The 23,848-nt window shown below is 44.9% G+C and overlaps 1 protein-coding gene across 3 annotated transcripts in view; it reads left to right on the top strand.

Annotated features, from left to right (window-relative positions):
• Nucleotides 1-19,278, top strand: part of FPGT (fucose-1-phosphate guanylyltransferase) — a 172,308-nt gene extending 153,030 nt beyond the window's left edge. For all 3 annotated transcript variants that reach the window (XM_069641912.1, XM_069641914.1, XM_069641913.1), the window contains one exon: nucleotides 17,166-19,278. In XM_069641912.1, the coding sequence (XP_069498013.1) occupies nucleotides 17,166-18,583 (1,418 nt within the window). In that variant the 3' untranslated portion in view covers nucleotides 18,584-19,278. The remainder of the gene's footprint in view (nucleotides 1-17,165) is intronic.
• The last annotated feature ends 4,570 nt before the right edge of the window (nucleotides 19,279-23,848 follow it).

The raw sequence follows: 23,848 nt of genomic DNA, 5'->3' as shown, positions 1-23,848 counted from the left end.
GAAGTCTGTTTTTTAGAAAATGGGCTATTGCCATTTCTTGCTGTCATTTTGAAATTGAGCACAACCCAGTCTTTTTCTCCAATTCAGTTCCAGGAATGTTCAGTTAATGGCGAAGTTTGTGTCATATGTTGGGTTCGTCTCTCAGGTGAGAAGGTTTACAAGTGCACCTTTTCCTTGTATTTTAAGAAAAACACAACACAAGTGAATGAAGCAAGGTACCATTCTGGCATTTCTCGCTTTAGATTTTTTTTTTAAATTATCTTTTCTTTTGATTTTATTTGAATTATGGTTTGATTAAACCTTTGAAATATAAATATACCAATTATAAAATGTAAGAACATATCGTAAATTACGAAATAAAAGACAAACACAATATCTAGACACACATCTGCATAAATACAGGTTAAAGTTCTAAAATATCGAGGCCAACCAGTGGGTACGCAGGCGATGGCAGCCTGAGTGGGGAGCTCCCGCGTTGCTGGAACGTTAGGGGATTTGAGCCCACCCCTAAAAGACCCCCACACGATGGATGGTGTGGAACGCTTGGGCGAAAGACCGGAGAGTGGGTCCTACACAGAAGAGAACGAGTTGCTCCGAGTAACACAGAGAAGCAAGGAGGAGCCTTAGAGGAGGCCGGGTGCGAGCAGCCCTTATAATGGCCCGGCTGATGCAGCACTTGAAGGAACTGGTGGGAAGGGCTCCGTACCCTTTTACACCTAGAACCCGGTTCGGGTGCCCCCCTTTTCCACTCCCGGGGGTCACCGGAGGAGGGTGAAGACCCGCATAGGCGGAAGCCATGACAAAGTGGCACGACAGGGGATGGCCGACACGAGGATCAGCAGAAGCGCACCTCCAGGCCGGGTGAAGTGAGCGGACAACCCTCTTCCTTCTCAAAGCGGTACCCCCGCCTCCCTCTGCAGTGCTCTGATACGCATGGAGCGTGGAGAGGCTGGCCTGACCCATCATGGCAGCGGGGGCTGAGAATACTTGCTGGCAGGAGGTGGTCCGGTCTGGCCCCCTCAGAAAGAGAGTGGCCACAACAGGGAAGGGGCTGGAAATGGAAGGACGACTCCGGAAGAACTCCAAGAGGGAATTCATTGCTTCGGACACTTCAGAGCGGAGCACAAGGGGGATACGGTGAGGGATCCCCAGGGAAGAACGCTCCCCCACACAAGGTGCCAGCAACAAGCACTATTGAACCGGAAGAGGCCTGAGAGGCATCAGACCCGCACCCAAGGTAGTTTTGCAGTGAATACACATGGGGCTGCGCCTGCTGGAGGTACGTGCTGAAAAGCAAAGAGCTATTCCAGCGGAGGTCAGACGAGGAGGCCGTAGGCAACTTCCTCTTCACTGGGGTGCCCCCAATTCACTGAGGAGGGCCCAAACGGATTGTGTGAGGGGTCACTAAAGGCGGGGAATGCCTAGGCCCCTCCTGGCCAACCACAGGAGCAGTGCAGCCCAGTTCTTATCAAGTGAAGCTCCTCTCTTCAAAACCCCCGAGGGTGTGTGAGGGACGATGTGAGAAACCATTTGGGGTTGGAGAGCATTAGCCAGAGGGAGGTGTGGGTCCCCTTGTTAGAGGCATGTCCCCACCACCCCTGGGGGATCGGAGGGTCTAGGATTCGGCGGAAGGCGCTCCATTAATGACTGCTGCCTGGGGCTGTGGGGCCCCCACGAAGGGATTGCAGATTGATAAGAGGGTGGAGATGAGATAGCACCACAGGGCGAATAAGACCCCTCAAGCAGCCCTATCGCGATGCACACAACAGCAAGGGGTTTCAGGGCCCTCCCAGGTGAGCCCCCGGATGACAGTTTCTACCACCAGGAGGGCCGGTGGCCGGCACCCCCTCAGGACTCTCGAAGGACACCGCAGGCCACAAGGAAAGATCAAGAGTTAAGTGAGGAGGTCTTGGGGCTCAGTGACTGCAGTTAGCGGGAGGTGAGGGCCCCCTAATATAGAGGCGTGTGCCCGCCTCAGGGTGACATTGGGGATCAGGACCTGGAGTGCCTGGTCTCGATCAGCCCCGGAAGGTGACATCCCACGCAAGACCCGTGGGGGACTGCCGCAGCCAGGCAGAAGTTGGCAGTATACAGGTACACCTCGAGTGTCCTCGGAAACCACGACCCAACATAGCTACCGACCCAGAGGAGTCTGCGGTGACTAAGAAGGATGTTGCTGTGTTAATGGAGGAAGTAAGGAGTATGAAGGTGGACATTGGGAGCAGGGTGGACAAGATCACCCAACGAATAGACAAGATGGAGGAGTGGCTTGTGGAAGTTGAGCACACTCCATTCTCGCTCGATACCTTGGAGACGCAAATGGACATGAGATTTTCCAAAATGGAAAGACGGGAGGAAGAGCTTAGTTTGAAGATGAATGATTTGGAAAATCGGGAAAGGCGAAACAACCTCAGACTTTTTGGTATACCGGAGCGAGAAGGGGAACCAAACCTTGATTTGAGGAGAGCACTATATGAGATAAAAAAATTAGTCTTTGAGGACGACACTATAGATGAAGCGAAGATCGAAAGAATTCACTCAGCGGGCTGGGCTGCGGGAGTACCGAGGACGGTTCTCGCCAGGTTCCATAACTACGGTGATAAAATGAAAATATTGGAAAAGGCAAAGGAGAAAGGTCTGGTTATGTACGGCACATCTAGAGTGATGATCTTCCAAGACCTCTCCTCCCTCAAAGCGAAGATTGTGCTCTCCCCTGACCAAATGGTTGAACGAGAAAGGAGTGAGGTACAGGTGGGGGTTCCTGTTCTCCATTTCATTCGAATTTGATGTCAACAAATACATGCTGATGACGGAGGAAGACCTTCGGAGAGTCACAGGAGAACTACTAGGAGAAGCCGACACCCCACAGAACCAAGGAGACCAGACGGCAGGGGACAGGCTGTGGTTAATCAAGGGACCCAGGTGACGATGGATACCGGGCTCCAGGAAATACAGAAAGCTGAATACATCACCCGCCTCTGACACTTGACTCTGCTCGGAGATGGTTAAATGCAAACAAGAGGTCAGAATGTCCTTCTTCAAGATGTAACAGGGTGAAGCTGATTTTAGCAGGGTACTGTAGAGGCCTGCTCAAGTCATGGTAGAACTGGGGTTTATGCTCTCTCGGGGGAAATATGTAGTTCCCTTAGTTGGGGTTGGGGAACGGGGGGGGGTGGCAGAGAGAGATGAACCAAAAGTATGTGGTTTGGATTGGGTGTGTTAAGGGGAAGGGGGGCTCAAAGTTTAGGATGTGTTTTATGAAGGGTACCGGCAAGGAGCGGGTTCAAACTCGTGGCCTGATCTTGGTGATGGTAACCGGGGGGAATCGGGTGCTGAGGTGGGTTAAAAGGGGGAGGGGGCTTTAGCCCGGAAGGGGGAGGGCACAGGTCTTCTCTAAGTGGTTCTTACCGGAGGAAGCTGGGTGAAATTATGTGAACAGGCCACCTAGAGCCCTAAAGGGAGGTAGGTGTAGGAAAATGGGAGGATGACTGTAGTCCGGGGAAACATGGGGGGGAGGCCTCCTGAGAGTGGGGATGCTGAATGTGAAGGGGATGAACGCCCCCACTATGAGGTCAATGGTAGCTAGGGAATTCCGTAGAGGTGGCTTTGATGTACTGTTCCTGCAGGAGACCAACTACCCACGAGGGGAAGAACAGAGGGTCCTGCAAGGGGCACTGGGCCAGGAATACTGGCGGTCAGGCCCCCTGAGGAAGGCTGGGATTGGAATCCTTTTCTGGGATAAGAACAGAGGCCACAAAGGTTTGTGCAGTTGAAGAGGGACGTGCCCTCTTGATCTCGGGTCAATAAATAAGGTGTTGTTCACATTTGCGACAATCTAATGCCCAAATATGGGGCAACAGAGATTCCTGCTGAAAACTCTCCCAAAGATGATGCTTGAAGCCTCGGACCACATAATACTGGGGAGTGACTACAATTATGAGGGCGGATTCTGAGACAGACAGACAGGCAGGCACGTGTGGGTGTACAGCAGAGGCGCCCAGACGGACACATGGGGCGGTCCTTGAAAATGCTGAAGTTTACGGGTTACGGGACATATGGAGGCATTTGCACCCGGAGGAGAGGGAGTATACGTTTTACTCAGCCTCACATGGTACTTTCACGAGAATAGATTGTTGATTTCAAGGGGTCTCTGGGAGAAGGCTCTGGGCTCTGTGATTTCTCTGATCACATGGCCAGACCATGACTTGGTCCTAGTGGACCTGGACTGGAGAGGGAGGGTACCCCGGGGTAAGGCGACATGGAGGGGGTTCCTGATTAGTCAAAGGGCACAGAAAAAGCTAGAGCGGTCAGTGTTTGAAAATAGGTTGTGGACTGAGATTGTCCAGTTAGACAAGAGGGCAAGGGATACCGGAGAGGGGAGGGAGGAAAGGGTTATGGATGCCAGACGGAAACAGGAGGAGCTCTGGATCCTTGATATGGGTCAAATAATCAGGAAGCTACAATTCCTGAAACAAGCATTTTATGAAAAAGGAGATAAAGCAGACGTAATGCCTGCAGCAAGACTAAGAGGTCAGCAGGCTGAACGATGGGTATCCTCTATAGAAGGGGTAGACAGAGCATTAGACCAAGGGAGAGACGGTATACAAGAGGCATTTGCATCCTTCTATGAAGACCTCTACAGAAAACGCACCAACGCAAGCATGGCAGAAATAACGAGTTATTTCGAGGGGATGCGGATGCCCAGTCTACCTTCGGATGTTACAGAGGTAATGGAAGCTCCAATAACGGCCGATAAAATATGGGTGGCAGTTGGGAGGATTCCAACGGGAAAGGCCCCAGCGGAAGATGGCTTCTCGGCGGGTTTTTATATTTTGGAGACGGGAGAAGCTCCGGAATGCTTCTCTCGAGCAATGATCACAGTCATACCAAAGGAGGGTATGGACCACCGGAGATGTGGTTCTTACCGTCCCATTTCACTCTTCAATATAGACGTAAACATGTATACACAGATTTTGGCGACAATATTGGAGACACATATGATCCACTCCGACCAAGTGGGTTTTATAAAGGGCCGCGAGGCCGCGGATACGTGTAGGAAAGCTTTGCATTTGATCCATGAGGCGCGAGGAATGGAGGGAGACCCGGTTCTCCTTTCGGTAGACGTGGAAAAGGCCTTCGATAGGGTGGAGTGGGGCTTTCTAAAGGAGGTATTGGGTAAGGTGGAACTGGGCCCCAGGTTATGTAAGGGTATCATGGCAATTGTAAAGGCCCATCCCATCTTAGCACGTGCAATACCAATAAATAAGAGACAACCCAACGGGGAATGAGACTAAGAGAATAGGTTGCGAGATTTAGTCTTTTTTTTATAAAGAATAGGCATCCAGTGAACTCTGCTGCCCGAGAGCGCTCTGGCAAACAATACACTTACAATTGATTATAAGGGCAGAAAGCGTCATAAATTATGTCAGACATGAATGTTGCAAAGTTCATTATGATTGGACGCAAGCTAGCGTTGTATAGGTGCATATAGGTGCTGCTCCTCCGTGGTTGGCTGCTGGGTTGTGGGCAGGGTAAGCGTCACGAGGTCCATCTTTCTGTGTCCAGGCGGGGTGAGGGTCAGGTCGCTGTGGGGCAGGGTGGCCGCTAACTAAGCTAACATAATACACTACCATTAAACATGCACTAAACAATAGTCATTACAGTCCCTTTGAGCAAATAATCATAAACCTATAAATTGCATACATGTAATCACACTATTACTTAATTACTTATTGGGACTTATATGGGGTACCAGGTTAAGGGTCTTGACCAGTATGATAACATTGATCGCGGGGTGCGTCTGAACTCATCAAAGAGACTGGGGGCGTGTTGACGTTTGTTAGTTGCAGGATGCAATGTACGGTGACGGAGATCTGATCCTAACTAGGGGCACGCTGGGGTGGGCTTCATGGCAGGGTCACGTATCTGGTACATCAAGCGAATACCTTACAGGGACACAAGGTTATACTGGCAGTAATTTTCCAACAGCGAGGGTAAGAGGGCAAGGGCAGGTTGTGGAGTTGGATGAGCTACAAGGCCTGGCTCAGGCCGGTTCACACACAGGACAGTGATCTCAGAGGAAGAGTGAGATTTTACATTTGTTTTTGTTGCAATCGCCTCCAGCTCGAGCGTGTGAATGGAGCTGCAAAGCTTTTAGACACAGTGAGAAAGGGTGGGGGCCATGTGCGCGGTACGCGCAGCACCGCACAGGGTAGAGAAGTTGTTTTGTATTATCGCAGTAAGGCCTAGTCCAAAAAGATGGAGTCGAGGGTGTACAAAATGGATGCCAAGTATCTCTTGCAACAGCCCCATCTATGCCAATGTCAGCATTACGCTGATGTTAACATAAGGGCAATGGAGGCGTCCCCCACCATTGGAAGAGCAAGTGGTCCAAGCTGTACTGAATGTATGGAGGGGGCCCAAACGACCCCTCACTCCCACACACAATCTATGGATCACCCCAGGCTTGCTTCGCAGTGAATAGTGTCTTCTCCCGTTGGTTTGCCTGAGTAGGAGTACGAAGCAGGGGTGCCCTTTCTCGCCAATCTTTTTTGCGCTATATCTAGACCACTAGCGCAGAGAATTCAGAAGGAGGAACCCAGGAGTAGAGGGATTCACGGTGGGGGGAATGGAATATAAGGTTGCATTATAAGCGAATGTTATGCTCCTGCATATTTGGAATCCCATATCCTCCATACCGAGGGTAATCCAGCTGATTGAACAATATGGAGTACTCTCGGGATTTAAGATCAGCAGGTCAAAATCAGTGCTCTTCCAACTTCATAGGGAGAAAGACGGAGACATACGTACTCGTACACGGTTTCCGAGTGTTCCAAGCAACAATAGGAGAGGTCCCTGTCACGATGAATTGAGCCAACAGTGCGGACTACAGTAGCAGTTTGCTCGACGTGACCTTAGCCTGAACCATTAGATGAGAAGCCTGTGGGCGCGATCAGCATCTACAGAGGCGATTTTATTCTTCTGTTTGAAGGAAATTCTTTCCAAAATGCGTAATTTTTGATGCATTCCCAATTAAAGACCTGTCCTTGTTGGGTTCATCTCTTCAGATTACGATATTTGGGGTTAGAAGATTAACACCAGTACAAACAATTCCTTTCTGTCCTGACAAAGGCCTGTTTCAACACCAAGGGAAGACCACTGCATGGATGTGGACTATCCCATTTCCTAAGGCCGAAACACAGTGCATCGACACCACTTTTTGTTTATCCATTGGTTAACCATTAGTGAACTAGGGTGATAATCAACAAGCACCCCATGGGGATGTTGCGCGGTACCTAAAGATAAAACTGTGAAGGAACACAGAGACAGTATAAAACTCTCAGAAAACATAACAAACACAACTGAGAAGTGTTACTATTTATAAATAATCTGAGTCTAGTTTATTCCAGGCAACAAGAATGTATGCGATTCCGTCTTTTGTTCTTATTGTACATTGCGGCAAGACACCGCTCCAAAAGTGAGGTTCATATATCTACTGGACCTCCCATATGAAGAGATGGTAGGATATGAAAAACGTTATGGCATAAAAACGGCCAAAAATGAACTACCCCAGATTGAATGTCAATGTGTACTATGTAGAAATGTTATGTTTTATTTTTGTATGAGGCAACAAGAGTCTTCACCTATATGTATACACTTTTTCTGAATAAATGTGTTTTGGATAATAAACAGGGTTGTTTCTTATATGAAGTGGTGTGTTTTAGAGTGACATTAGCTAGTAAAACTTCAGGGTTGTGCTTATTGGGACGTGACTATTACTAGTCACAATAGCAACAGGAGCAGGCGGAAGTTTGTGGTCCACCCCCACTTTTTTCATTGATCTATTTCAGGCCAACTTCCCTGCTCTGATCACCTTGTTCCAAGCTGACCTAGAGAAATGGGGACGGTTGTCAATTTCGTGGCTGGTTTGCCTCAATGCCCTGAAGATGGCGTTCCTACCGAGATTTCTGTATGCTTTTCAAATGCTCACCATTCCAGTCCCTGAGGCCTTTTTCTGAGAAGTAAAGGCGGCCACAGTAAACTTCCTTTGGCAGGATAAGAATTCGGGAATTTCCTGGGAGGTTCTTGCTCTCCCGAAGGACAGGGTGGGGTGGGGCTCCCAAATGTGAAATTGTATTACAAGGCTGCCCAGCTGCAAGTCCTCGTCCCGCAACACAGATCGCAGAGAGAGTACCAATGGGTAGGCTTGGACAATCTCCACTTGTCCCCCGCCTCGGTCGGGGAGTGGATGTGGGTTCCTAGAAACAGGCTCCCCTGCAGAATTCGGGACCACCCCATCCTGGGGACACTGGGATTCGTGGAGACAGGGTGCTGAAATGCAGGAGGTGACGATATGGCCCTCCCTGCTGAGCTACTTGCGGGAGCCAGAAATACGGCATGCAATTCCGAACCTAGAGAGATTTCAGGCGTATGAGCAGGTCTGGAACGGGTGGCTAGTTATGGAAGGGGGGCGCCTTTATCTCGATAACAGACTTGGAAGAAGAACTGGGCTTGAGTACCCTGTCAGCCTTCTCTTATCTGCAATTGAAAGGAGTGCTCACAAGTGGGAAATAGAATAGATAGCTTGCAGAGGGACCTCACTCCTTTTGAGAAGATCTTGGATAAAGGGACGGAGATGAAGGGCCTGATTTCGGCAATGTATAGGGAATTGGTGATTGCAGGGAAGGAATCCACTGAAAAATTGAGACAGAAATGGGAGGGTGGCCTAAAGATTGAAAGAGACCCAGCAGTGTGGTTGGCCATGCAAGCTGCACGCTATTAAGCTCCTTCACAGATGGCAATATGACCCTGTTCGGCTCAAAGATGTTTCAGACTGTGCGTCCGGACTGCTGGCACTTTTGTGGAGATAGGGACGATTATTGGCATATGTGGTGGGGATGCCCGCGGGTGAAGGTCTTTTGGGAGGAGGTGTTGGGCTGGATCGAGGATCCAGACAGTGTCTCACGTACCAGAGAACTTCTCATGGATTTGTTTGGCCTGGAGGAAGTGTAGGGAGAACTGGGCAGGGTCAGGGGGTTGGCGGAGCCCCTGCTGCTTGCAGCAAGGGCCTGCCTGGTGATGAAATGGAAGAGGGCCCGGACTCCAAGTAAAGGGGAGTGGATCAATGTGGCGCTGAATATATGATCCATGGAGAGGATCACTGCAGCACTACATGGAAAGGCAGCTTCCCACGCGTCTATGTGGGGGGAATTTAGGACTAAATATATGAAGGATTGATGTAATGTGAGTTTGTGTAAGGGATCGGGGGCTCTGTAGTGCAAGCTGTATGAACTGTATATAGTGGGGGTGAACCCTCATGGGGAGGCCTTCCAAACTCTGGACGGAGGACTAAGAATTTGGAATGGGCTCAGTAGACGGCCATGGACTTATAAGGAACACACTACTTTACTTCCATTCTCAGGATGATAACCAAAGGGTTGTTGGTCAAGTAGGGAAGACACTGGTACTGCGGGGGAAGGCATGAGGGGGGGGTGAAAATGGTGTTTTCTCTAGTTATTGTAATCACAAAGTTTTTTGTTTGTATTCTGCAAAAACCAAAATAAAATAAAATTTAAAAAAGTGATAAAACATCAAATATACATTTCATCACTGCTATACACGGAGACATAAGACTCCACCACTCTTAATATTATTCCACATTGCCCCTCAGACATAACGTAAAAGCGTTCTAAAAGGTTTGCAAAAAAGACTACATGTTTTCTCTCTCTTAACACTGACAAGACTGAAGTTGTATTCTTTCCCTCCAACTCTCTTTCCCCTTCTTCTCCTCCCCCATTCATTCACTTTCCTCCCTCTAATCTCCCCATCTCCCTCCAAGCTCGTAATTTAGGCGTTCTTTTTGACTCCTCTCTCTCCTTCTCCCAACATATTTCCCTCACTTCTCGCACCTGTCACTACCACCTCTTCAATATTCGCATAATCCGCCTCTCTCTCACTTTCCATGCTACCAAACTATTATTCTCCTCCCTCATCTTCTCCCGCCTCCTCTACTGCTCTTCCCTACTCTTTGGACTACCTACTTCTCATCTTGCCCTTCTTAAATCCATCTACCACTCTGCTGTTCATATCCTCTGTCTCCTTTCCTTCTGTGACTCCATCTCTACTTCTCTCTCTTACCTTGGCTGGCCTCCATTTCACTCCCAACTTAAATTTCACTTTATCTGCCTTGTCTTCAAATCTTTCCATGGTCTCGCTCCCCCTTATCTCTCCTCCCTTCTCTCTTTCTACTCCCCCTCCTGTTCCCTTCGGTCCGCTGACCATTTCCTTCTCACTGTACCTCCGTCGCCCTCTGCCGCCTCCTGCTTCCGCTCCCTCCAACTCCTAGCACCTCTGCACTGGAACTCCCTCCCTCTTGCTATCCGTTCTACCCACACCTTCACCTCATTCTGCACTTCCCTTAAATCTCTCCTCCTCCGTTCTCCTCCTTGAAACCCCTTCCCCCCTCTGCATCCCCTCCCTCCTTATTCTTTCCCCTTAACTATCTCCCTCCCCTCTCCTGCCTCCCCTCTCTCACCCTTCCCTCCTCCTACTCATCTCCACCCCTCCCCCATCCAGTCCCACCCCCCTTTTCTCCCTATCCCCTTCAGTTAATTGCTCTTCTCACTGTTTTGTTGATTGATTCATATTGTAATTGTTTCCACCGTTTTTGTTTTATGTATTAAGTTGTTCCACTGTACATCGCTTTGGTGTAAGGCGCTTTATAAATCAATAAATAGAAATACAAAATACAAATGTTTGGATTGAAGAGCATAGCAATTCAGTATTAAATGTTCTAGCATTTCCATCTTTGTAATGTCTCCACAAAACCTACCGAAATCTTCCTGGTCAAGGGTTTTAGTACTAATGGCACTATCTTCGTAAGTAGGAAAGAGGTTCATTCTGAATCTTAAGAAATTAAGCCTCCAAGTCATGTTTGGAGATGTTCTCAAATATAGAGGAGCATTATTCACTTCTTCCTCTAGTAAATGGGTGAATTGAAATTAGTTATACTTCAAATTGGCGGATTGAGAATTCATCCAATCCATTTGGTTTAGTAATTATTTTACTCTAAATGAGGATTACATCAACTCTCTTCACCATTTGTGATATAGTTAGTACCCTACTTCTAAATGTGTTAAACACTGTACAACACTGTTGTCTTTTTAGCTCGACCAATTTAGAAAATATGGAATTAAGCAGCGGGTTAGACACTTTAAAATAATGAAGCAAAGTCTTCCAGTTAATATAAGCTTGTAGGGATTTTACAACTATCTTGTATTGCAAGACTGGGCACATTTTAAGCATGTCTCCATATGTTGCCCCCTATTCTCTGCCACTCAATATTTACAGATCTAGTTTTGGCTTCTTAAGTAAAAACAAACACGCGGGAGCATGGAAAGTTGCCCATATTTTGAATTGATCAAAGCAGATATCACAACTAAACCCCAGGTATCAGCTCTGATTTTGTCTGGACTGGCCACCACCCAAACTCCAGAGGAACTAACCGACTTACAGATGTCTGGTGTCACCTGCCTTTGATTTTCATCAGGTATCTGAAAATGAGGTACACTCATTGATTGAGGTATTGAAACCTACCAATGACTCTTTGTCTCTCCCTGCTTATGCAGAAAAAACATTTATTGGTGGAAATTGCTCTTTTTGTAACTAGATTTGTTAATGAATCCCTGACTCAGGGGATAGTCCCTCAAAAACAAAAGCATTCTATAATCACACCTTTATTGAAAAAACCTACCTTGGATCCAGAGGTTCTCCAGAATTATCGACGCATTGAAGGTCTTCCATGGCCTGCAAAGATCCTTGAGAAGGTGGTCACCAGTCAGTTGCAGGAGTTTGTGGAGCAAGAACTATTGCTAGACACTTTTCAATCAGGTTTCAGACCTAGGTTTGAAACAGAGACTGCCTTATTATCCATTCAGGATGATCTTCTAGAGGCCACGGATCAAGGTGAGCTCTCCTTGGTGATGCTGGACCTATCCACTGCCTTTGATACAGTGAACCACCATATTCTCTTGGGTCGACTCCAAGGGGTGGGCAGGGTCTCTGATCACACCATTAGCTGGTTTGAATCATTTCTGACAAATGTTCAACAGCAGGTTAGGCTGGGTGAGTTTCTTTCGTATTCTATTAAAATGAATTGTGGAGTTCCACAGGGATCCTCCCTCTCACCTTTATTGTTTAATCTGTACATGTGTCCTTTGATCAAGATTTTGAGACTCCATGGGAAGAGTTTTCATTCCTACGTGAACGAATCTCAAATCTTCATCGGGATTGTCAATTTTGAGGAAGCTTTTCGTAAACTCAAACAGTGCCTAAACAAAGTTGGTCAATGGATGTCCGATAATCGGCTCCAGTTGAATGCAGCCAAGACCGAGCTCATTCTGTTCGGACCTAAACATCTATCCAATGCTAAGGATCTGCCTATTCCGACCCTCCTAGGATCCAATCTTAGATTTCTTTCTAGGGTTAAGAATCTGGGCTGTCTCTGGCAGGATAACCTTGGCAGCGAAGGTCAGGTTGGAGCAACGGTTCAGGCAGTATATTATTCTTTGAGACTTCTACTGAAGGTACAGCCTTATATTCCCAATGATGATCATGCCTTTGTGGTAGACGACTTGACAAATGCACAGTTTGACTATTGCAATAGCCAGCTGATGGGTACTCCACTTAAACAAGTACGGAGGCTTCAAAAAGCCCAGAACGCGGCAATTAGATTGATCTTTAGGTCGGGCAAAACAGCTCATGTTCCCCCCTCTCGTCACGCCTTGCGCTGGTTAGCAGTGGAAGACAGTATTAGATTTAAGGTGGCTTGCCTTATTTTTAAATGCTTGAACGGTTTAGCTCCAATATACTTGAAAGATAAAAGAAAAGAACGTTATCAACCATCAAGAGATGTAAGATCTAGGGACTGCTTGCTTTTGTCAATTCCCCCTTCAGTGTGCACAACACAGGGAGACAGAATATTTGCAGTCTTCGGTCCGAAACTGTGGAATTCTATTCACAGAGAAATCAAGACACTTGAATCACTTTATCAGTTCTGCATTGCCTTGAAGACGTTTTTGTTTAGATACGGGTATTACTAGATTTCTATATTCTCGTGTCTCGGTGTGGATTTTTGCTATGCTTCGTCCAAAGTTGTTGTTTCAGCTGCACCGCTATACAGTTCGGTCCATCATGTGCGCTATATAAATACTCAAATACAAAATACAAATACAAATATTTTAGCATCAATTTTCCTCAGCAAGGTTTTGGTGTGGAGTTCTTTCCTGGCTGAATTCGGACAGTTATTTTGTTCTATGATAAGCCCAAGATATGTCCAGCCAAATTCACTTGTTCCTGATTAATGTACTATTTGAATTTGACTTTCTTGTAAATCCGTGGATTAAAAGATTTTGTTTTGTTTTGGTATAGTTAATTTTGAAATAATTGTCAGACTGTATTTGTACCAAGATGTCCGCATGTGTTGAAGACCATTGGGTGTTTGATCCAGGACTGCTACATCGTCCACGTATACCAGATGTTGTATAGGAAATGGGTCCAGCTTCTGAGGATAGGAATTATTGCTGAGTAATGCACTTCACACATCCGATATGCACAAATTTAAAAAGAATGGGCGCGCGCTTGCACCCCTGCCGAGACCTCCGTTTGTTAGAATGGGGTCCAGCAGTTTTCCACTAGCATCCAAACTGATTGTTATTGCTGTGTCTGAATGTAGCTGATTTAAAATGTTAACAAGTTATGGAGGGCAAGCAAGGGAAATTAATTTGTCCCAAAATTGGTATCTATTTACTCAGTCAAAGGCCTGAGAATGATCTGTAAAGGCCAAATAAATGGGACTGTTGTTGCAAGAGCAAAAGGATTAGGTTAAGGAAGTATCCATACCGGGTCTAAAGTCTGTTTAAAACATATCTCCTATTGATTCTCTTTTAATCCATTTGTTCAAGTTTTTCAAGAATAACAGACAAGAATATTTTGCTTGTGCTATCGGAGAACGCTATGGGCTTATAAATAGTGGGAAGCCCTCATTCCCTTCTTAAAGATGAGCAAAATGATAGAGGTTTTCCATGCATTAGGGATCATTCTAGTAGTTAAAATGGAAGTAAATAGGTCAACGAATACGACCATAAACTTGTATCTTCCTTAATTACCGTCATAGGGACCCTATAGCCTTTATAATAATTTGGTTGGTTAGCTCTTCACAAAGAAATATCGCCTGTTCTGCTATGTTAGCCAGGAATCGTATTTGGTAACTGGGAGCCGGCCATACAAACAATTCACTAAAGTGGGACTTTCACATATCCACAGAGATGGAATTAGTTTGGACTTATGATTGTAGGGAATCTGATCTATTAACAAGTTTCCAACAATGTTTAATTTTAGACTGGTTTAACGCTTTCAACATTATTTCGGCACATCTTTTATCTAAAACAGCTTTGTTTGCTTTGAGCCAGTTCTTATACTTTAGTTTTAAATCTTTCTGAGTGGTTAAGGACTGAAGGTTGTTATTTTGTCAGAGTTGTCTCAGGTTGAATTTTATTTTCAATTTCAAAGTTGTCCCCTGAAGAGTCAACCCTGAAGACCTATGTTGTTGTATACAATCTAGGGAGAAATAGGGCGTTGGAGCTAATCAGAGGTAGCGTTTTAAGAGGGGACTCAGGTGAACTATTCTGAGGTTGTCTCCTTTTAGATGAAGACAATCTCCCTTTGTGTTCTGAGCTAGAACATTTAAGCTCCTTATATTTTTCATTGAGTTTTCACAGCTACGCAATACCTATTATCATGAGAAAGGGGTCTATCATAACAATAGGGGGAGGAAGAGTGAGAATTGGTCATGTGGGCGTTTCCACTTTTTTTTAGCAGCCACAAGGGAAGATGTTTTAGCAGAAAAATGTGTTCTAGAATTTGTATGGAAACATGGTGTTGGGAAGCCTAGCGATTAATTTATTAATGGTGTTTGCTAACTGTTTTGTGTTCCACATAGTATCATAAAGCACTGTGTAGTTTTAAAAAACGTCTCAATTGCAGATGGTTCTATACTAAAGCCTCAATATGAATACTTCCCTCTTCATCTTTAAAAGTTGATGGAACCTCTCCTGATGTGAAGCAAGCAGCCTAAATTTCAGTGAGCGATCAATTAAACTGAGGGACAGTGAGCAGCCAACAAAAGCGTCTCAAATGGCGGAGACGATTTTAAAGGGAGAACAAAAGAAATGAGCAGTGAGCAGCCAAAGGCAATAGTAGAATGACACAGGGCGGGGCCTATGGTATGACCTGTTTTGAGTAGGTGCAGTGAGGTGTAGTAAAGGGTTGAGTTGTGCAGCAGGGACATACATATACATTCTCCTAGTGTCAGAGCAGCAGAGCAGGCGAATAAAATGAATCAAGATACAAAAGAAATAAATTAATGCACTAAATTTACTAATGCAATACAATAACAATGGCCTTAAGTAAAGGGAGCAAGCCTCACTTATCTTGGTTAGTAAGCAGTAAAGAAAAGGAAGATGTTCTGAAGACGGTGATCTACTCTCTTTGCTGCTAGTATCAAAAGTAAAGAAGTAGTTTCAATAATAAGAGGCCTCCATGTTGGTCATAAAATGTATAATGGACCTTGGTAAAAACTCTCAGTACACTCTTCAGCGCACCGAATGACTGAAAGAGGTGTACATAGAGATTCTTTTTTTTCTTCTTCACTACTGTCTCATCCTGCTTAGAGTCGGATGTAACGGCTCCTTCTTCAATATACAGATACGGTAACATTGGGGTGTAACCTGTGTGTGGTGCGCTATTTCTACTACACTATGTAAATGTCATCTGCAGCAGTCTCAGCATTGGGGAGCACCCGTTACCCTCCCAAAATTAGCACAAGTAAAGTATGATGCTGACAGACAGCGCTATGACAGTGTTCAACTATGTCCTAGATAGTCTTTCAAATTAAAATGCCTAAGACATTGCAGATATACAATCCAGCTTAATGCTACTGTCTGTTAAAGCCGACAAGTGTTTCGACCTCTGGTCGTCCTCAAGGCAACTTCTTTTGACAGTCAGTTTCCCTACTAGTAGTGATTTCCGGAAATTCCCAGTATTAGCTTGTTTCCTGTCATTTTTCTGTGAGAGTTTTATCACTTAATAATAATAATAATAATAATAATAATAATAATAATAATTTGGCATTTATATAGCGCTACGAACCCTCAGGTATCTGAGCGCTGCTTATTATTACCCACGGTGTGTGGTGCTCATTTATCGACCTCGGAAGGATGAAAGGCTGAGTTTGGCCCTGCCGGGATTCGAACCTGCGTTAGCAGGCTCTGCACGGGTGTCAAAGCGAGCGCTCTACTCGCTGTGCCACTTGACCGGCAATTCTATTTACAATTGGTATTAATCCTCCCCAATTGGCATAGTTTTGTATTCAACCCGTGGATATTTTCCTTCAATGGATCAATGTGTGATTTTCATGGTGTTCCTCCTGTCTTAATGTTTGTAGGTCCTAATACCTATGAATCCCTTCTCCAATATACTCCAAACATACATCATAAATTGTGGAGGCGCTTCGACCAGCTTGGTTACAAATGTGAAATGTGGTCCTATAAAACACCATTTTTTATTGAGTATTTATTTTAAGCAAATATGTTATTTTTGTACTTTACTTTCAGTCGGACACAACGTTCACATTGGCACAGCTTTATTTAATTTTGTTATACAAGTAATGCGAAAATGTTTACATTGTAGCCTTGATGTAGCAATACAAAAATAGAAATGTATTATTTTTTGTTTTGGACACGTTGAAATGAAGTGAAGGATACTGTTGGACAATCTGCTCTGATAAGTGTGTTTGTCCTATTTTTTCTGATTACACTGTTTTGCATGATAACTTTTTGTTCACTGTGTCCTTTAAACTCTCTTACACTTAAGCATGGTAGTACAGTCAATGTCTCACAATAAGCTAAGAGTTTTTGTAAGTAATTATCATTACCATAAATGGAAAAAGTTAGAATTAAAGTGTGATGTAGTGTTATTAATAGCGAAACTAACCATATCCTTTACAGTCTTCTATAGTATGTGTTATGCTAGCCTTATTCATAGTAGTAACCTTGTAATATACTCTTTGTATTATGTTGTGGCTGACAAAACGTTTTCTGTACTTTTAGGTGGGTATAGTCAGCGCCTACCAAGTGCAAGTGCCCTGGGAAAAATATTTACTGCATTACCGATGGGCAACCCCATTTATCAGATGTTGGAGCTCAAACTGGCCACATACATTGATTTTCCAAGACACATGATTCCTGGAGTTCTTGTTACCTGTGCGGATGATATAGAGCTGTATAGTACTGGAACCAACGAGATCAAGTTTGATAAGCCTGGTTTTACTGCTTTAGCACACCCATCATCCTTGACCATTGGTACAACTCATGGAGTATTTGTATTGGAACCATCAGCTTCATTGGATTATCAAGACCTGGAATACAGATCATGTCGCCGTTTCCTGCATAAGCCTAGTGTGCAGTTGATGCATCAGGCTGGTGCGGTCACTACAAGAAGAGACTCTGAATGGAGTTCTCTGAAAGGACATGGTGGTGAAATGACAAGAGTAAACTCCGAAATTGTGTACACTGATAGTTTATTTTATGTGGATCATTCCACTGCAAAGAAACTACTGGCATTTTATAAAGAACTTGGCACACTCCCCTGTGAGATAGATGCATATGGAGACTTTCTGCAGGCACTTGGGACCGAAGCAACTGGACATTATACAAAGAACACAGCTAATGTTACAACGGAAGATCCTCAACTTGTTAACGTCAGGGAGAAGATATTTATGCTTCTAAAAGGCACGCAGCTGAATGTTACTGTTTTGAATAACTCCAAATTCTATCACATTGGGACCACTAAAGAGTACTTATTTCATTTTACATGCGATGAAAAGTTGAAAGCTGAGCTTAACTTGCAGTCAAAGACATTTAGTATTATTTCCAGGAAAGCCGCATCAGTGTGTGTTATTCACAGCATTCTAGATCCTGGGTCCTCAGTGGCGCCTGGAACGGTGATTGAATACTGTAGGTTGGGACCAGAAGTTTCTGTCGGTGAAAACTGCATTATTAGCAGCTCATGCATAGTCACGAAAACAAACATACCATCATCCTCCTTTGTGTACTCATTATGCCTGAACATTGATGGACAGCAAATGTATGCAACAATATCATGTGGCTTAGAAGATGATCTAAAAAGAAATGTAAAATCATTATCCGAAATAGACTCTCTACAATATTGTGGCATGAGGTTTTTGCAGTGCATGGATCTTTGGGGCCTAAAGGTTTCAGAGCTCATGTTCTCTGGAAAGAGTACACGTTTCGGTTTATGGAATGCACGGATTTTCCCTCTTTCCTTTTCTTTGAGTGAGTCTGTGATGATGTCAGTTGGGATGCTTAATACTGTACACAGTCGTTCACCTTTTAAGATTAGTGATCAGAGGCTTCTCTCCATAGAAGAGATGCTGTCCTCCAAAGATGTTGAAGGCATGTTACTCCTCCGGTGCAAACTCTTTGAGGATATCAGTGTGCAACTGTAGACTGAAAATGGAGTTTGTGGAAAGGCTGACTTACGTTTCTATTAGGGCAAAGTAATGCTCAGTGCTCAATTGAAGACACAGCGGTGGCTTGGGGCTTATACTAACTGATAAAAGCACTCCTCCCGACGATTCCAATGTTGCTACTCTGCCGATCCCTTTTTTAATTGGAACATCTTACCCTCATTTTGTAAAGCGTTCTAGAAGCATTGAATCCCTTCTCGGGATCCCACGGACCCAGCACAGCTTGGGGACCTTTCTTTTCACGGCTGCTATAGTCCTCGGTGGCACCCTTTAATACTTTAACAAATGCCTTTCTGACCGCGAATTTTGCACACATAAAAATAGAATTGCCTTTTGACCATATTGTTTTCCAAGTAAAAATTTAAAGTGCTTTTTATTCCATTGGTCGGCGGCACAATGTCTTCACTGTATCACTGATAACATGACATTTCTTACAAGCAACAATTTCTTATGTTAACTGCCATGTGTTCGCTCTTGCGTGTGTTTGATCGATAATGGAAATGCATAAACCATTGTATCTAATTAAGACTAAAGTCTGCCGATAATTTGGGGGAATTTGTACTGGATGAAATCTGATGCGTGTATTTGTAATACCATTTGGGACCAATTAAGGTACATAGCTGGATCATGTTGCAATAAATAACAATGTGAAGATGGCAAACATCTATAACAAACCTTGGCATTTTGATAATGTGTTTTACTGTCTTTTTTTTAATTGACAATCGTGAATATTTATTGTTAAATCATTGCTTTCTAACTGTTTGTGTATTGGTACAGCTTTAGGCTCTTCTCTGATGCAAATTCCTTTAAACAGAGCATATAAATAACCTGTAAGCAACACTAACGCTTTCCAGAACCATTCTACTAGGATAATCGACCAGTGTGAAGCAAAGAATTTGATGTTTGTATGTCTGCTGGTGATGCAGCAGAAAATGCACAGGAGAACATAGGTGCTTCTCTCAAGGTGAGGAAATATTTAGAGGCCTGAGTTCTGGTCCTGTGTCCCACAAATGACTTGATTTTGTGATTCTGGGCAGGTAACATCGTCTGATTGTACCACAGTTCCCTCATTTGAGGAGAAACAAGAACACATTTAGAATACAAAACGTTCACACAATAGACAAACTGGCTTTTGGAATTCCGTCGATTGCAGTAAGCCCCTTGCTAAGGTCTGTTGCTTGGTTCCTTAGCAAAGGATGGGGTTACCCTACTAGAAACATTGAAAGTTAGCATTGGCGTCTATGGTCATGCTTATGGTTGGCTTTTGTAAATACATATTTTTCTGTAAAACTCCACAGACTGGGTTTGTTGCTGTCGTTATTTCAGTCTTGCAAGTGTGGCTGCCTTGGTCCCATTTTAAGGGTTCGTTCGTTAGGTCTTTCTAAAGCAAGGCTATGACATCTAGTACCTGTGCCAAGTAGTTTCCTGCCAGTACTAAGGAGTTTATTATAAGCTTGCTATTCTGGGCTCCTTTGCATTTATTTGTAGCGAAACATGTGAGTATTTCAATAGCAATATCAAATGGCCATTCATCAAAGAAAATGGGAAATGCATCACAATAACCCCCTAGTGCAGCTGACAATTGTGCCAGATGTACCATACCTTTGAACACTGGTGACAGAAAGCCACTTGGAGAAATAGAGGGTGAGCCAGAAATTACAAGTACAACTGCCTCCAACGAGTATTGCAGAATGTGGCAGGTCCATTGAAGACTCTTGCTCTTAGTCCATTTATAGTTTTGGTTATTAGGCAGTGCTGTATGTGCTGCCTTTAAGCCAAAGCTATTGTCATGGCAAGTGAGGGATGGGATGTGTGGTAGGATAAGCAGTCTGTGGCTGGTGGTTGACATTCTATCCACCCATTGATTGCCCCTGGTCACGATAGGCCCTTTGGCCGATCCACCCGCTACTTGCCCCCACGTATTGCTGGCTCTGTTAATTCTCAGAAAGGTAATAAGCCTACTCCTGGTGTAATACAAATGTATTCACTAAGTGTGGCTTCGCCACTTGATTTACAAGTAGTATGCATCTCCTTGCAGGTTCTATGCACTGAATTCCTAAAGAAAATTGCAAAGCTAGCAGTTTGGGCTATTGGATGCATTTGCCAGACACTACCATAATATGTCCAGCTACTAACACCATTTGCTATCTGTTTGCCATTTTAGGGCCAACTAGTACCACACAGGTACCTTCACAAAAACTATGTGACGACCTTGCAGACCACTTTAAAAATAAAATCCCTGATATACATCGGATCATACAAAGCAGGCTAATCAACCAGACCGTGCACCATGCCCCACCTACCCTAGAACCTCAGAACAAGCTGCAAAGCATTGCCAAAATATCAGGAAAGAGATTCGTCAAGCTAGTGAAACATAGCAACAAAGCAGGCTCGCCAATGGACCCCTGCCCTCGAGACAGCTATAAATCAATCCATACACATGGCATGCTATTGGAATACCACAGAAACCTCTTCAACCAATCCCTCTCAATGGGGAGAGTACTGCAGGCTTTCAAAGCTGCGTACATGAAGCCACTCTTCAAGGATACTACCGGCGTTGTGGAAGACATTTCTAACTACAGACCGAGATCAAACATTCCCTATCCAGCAAAACTGCTAGAGACCTATGTCTATGAACATACACTGGAACACATAGAAAACCACCAATTATTGGACCAGGCACAAGTCGGCTCCAGACCCATGAGAGAGAAAGAGACGGCACTTCTCTCTATCTGGGACAACCTAAAGACCAACGCAGATTCCAACACAAACTCAGCACTGATACTACTAAACCTCTACACAGTTGACCACAACATCCTCATTAAAAGACTGGAAGAAAGAGGGATCACCCACATGGCCCTGCGCTGTACTAAATCTTTCCTATCTGAAAGAACAGAAACAGTACAGATAAAACCATTGAAATCCACGAAACATGGCCTGTGGAGTACCACAAGGAATCTCCCTATCCCCTCCCCTCTTCAACATCTACATGACTCTACTAATCAAGATGTACAAGAAGAAAACAAAATGCTAGTAGACTGTCTCAAAGAACTCTACGAATGGATGATCACAAACAGCCTAAAAAGCAAGCAAGACAGAAATCATGATTATATCCAAAAACCAGGGAAGGAACCAATGCATCCCATGACCCACAGAAGTAGGAACAGCGTCACGCCATCCAAAATAGTCAAAAACCTTGGAATCCTAATGGCCAATGAGCTTATCCTAGAATCATAAGTAAACAAAATAATCAAGAAATCCTTCTTCCACCTGCACAAGATAAAAAATATTCTACCGTTCCTCTCCTTCAAACACAAAACACTGCCCATCATGTCCAGGATAAACTACGCCAGCAGCCTTATACCTTGGAATGGCGGATTACCTACTAAAGAAACTGCAACGAATACAGAACACAGCGGCCAGACTTCCCCTCAAACTCTCACGAAGGGACGCCATCACTCCAGCGCTAAAGATGTTAAATTAGCTGCCAGTCAAAAAAACGAATCGCATCCAAAACAATGTGCATTACACGCATGGCAATCCAGGCCTAAGGAGCAGAATTCTTTAAAACAAAAACAGTCACCATTTACAGACCGACCAGAACACTTGGATCCAGCAACAACATCCGCCTGGAACCTAAACCATACACAAGGAAAAAACGTGGTGGATCGGCATTCTCTTCCATAGCAGCAAAAATGTGTTACTCTCTGCCGAGAAATGCGAAACATGAAGGACCATCTAAAGTTCAGAAAACTCCTTACAACCTGACTCTTCAAATCAGAACCGGATGAATACGAATGGGCAACACCCACACCCCTCAGAATGAACACACAAATGGCTAGACGGAGGACCAGGCTGAACCACAACAAAGAGCAGGGAGAAAGAGAGACATTGGAGTGGGAGGGAGACCCGGGTGCATCCGTTCCCATGGTGGGCCCTATCAGAGGCTAGGGAGTGAGATGAGAGCGCCCTAAAAGGATCCACAGTCCGAGGGCATTAGAGTTAATGGGGATAGAGTGATGACCGAACAGATGAACCATGGGGTATAGAGAGCTCAAGGGCTCAGGGAAGAGGTCCCCCAAATCCCTCAAGAGTCCCAGGGAGGCGATGATGGCTGCACACCAGAATATGCCAGGGGACAAAGGGGTGTAGACAGCCATTAATCTGAATATGAGGTGGGGGAGGGTGGAGGAGGCATCACCACTTAACAGCCCTGCTGAAAACCCACTACTCTGCACAGAATATAGGAGGGGGACCCCCTAAAACACCACAAGGCACAACACTGGTAAAGACATGCACCACCAGAGGGCCAAAAACAGAGGGTGTACGATTGAGCACCACCACTAACCAACCCACTAAAAAACTCATCCTTCACTACACCACAGCAATGAAACAAACCACTCTTAGCCTCCCACACAACACATGACAGCTACAGACTGAAAAACCACAACTACTCTCAGCGAACGGTGTAAACTGAGCTGAAGCTGCCAACAGCACATCACAGCTCTCTTGCGCTTTCTCCCGCTCAGTCCCACTAAGTACTCTTTTGCTTTTCAGATCTGCCTCAGTGGACCAATCTGGTGGTGATAGTGCGTGGTATAAATATCCTATAACATAATATTCAAATGGATTGTGTCCTCCCTCGTATGCCTCATATTTTGACATGTCCAGCTTCAGCTTCTTTGGAAAAGAATTTCTGCAGAGGGTGCTGTGCGTCTATGGCGTCGACTCAATGTCCGTGATGGCCATTGGCAGGGCCTGGTCAGGTGACCAGCAGCCTACTCAATGATTTTCTCTGGAGCTGGCCTAGAGTCCTTATGGAGAGGCTTTGAAGGCATGACAACTGGAGGTGGACGGGGCAACTGAGTGCCAGGGCCTGGTCACGTGCCCAGCATGCTACTCAATGCTAGCTGCTAGAGCTGGCCTAGAGTCCTTAAGTAGAGGCTTGGAAGGCGCGAAAACTGGAGGTGGGCGGAGCAACTGAGTGGCAGGGCCTGGTCACATCAACCGCAGCCTGCTCAATGCTGTCTGCTGCAGCTGGTCTAGAGCCCTTATTTATTTTTTTATTGTACTTGATTCAACTACTTTACTAGTTTTTACAAGTTTTATGAGCCTTTAAAATTTGTTTCCCTCTCTTTGTTCCTTTGAGTGTTTTTTTTAAAGAAAAAAAGGGATCTTTTTTTTTGGAAAATGAAGTTTTCTTAGCTCTTTGCTAATGTTCTTGTGTTTCGGTCTGTTGTCCAG

Source organism: Ambystoma mexicanum, chromosome 1q, assembly GCF_040938575.1.
Source record: "Ambystoma mexicanum isolate Mex_15411 chromosome 1q, UKY_AmexF1_1, whole genome shotgun sequence".
Lineage (NCBI taxonomy): Eukaryota > Metazoa > Chordata > Amphibia > Caudata > Ambystomatidae > Ambystoma > Ambystoma mexicanum.
This window is presented reverse-complemented; position numbering and strand designations above follow the sequence as displayed.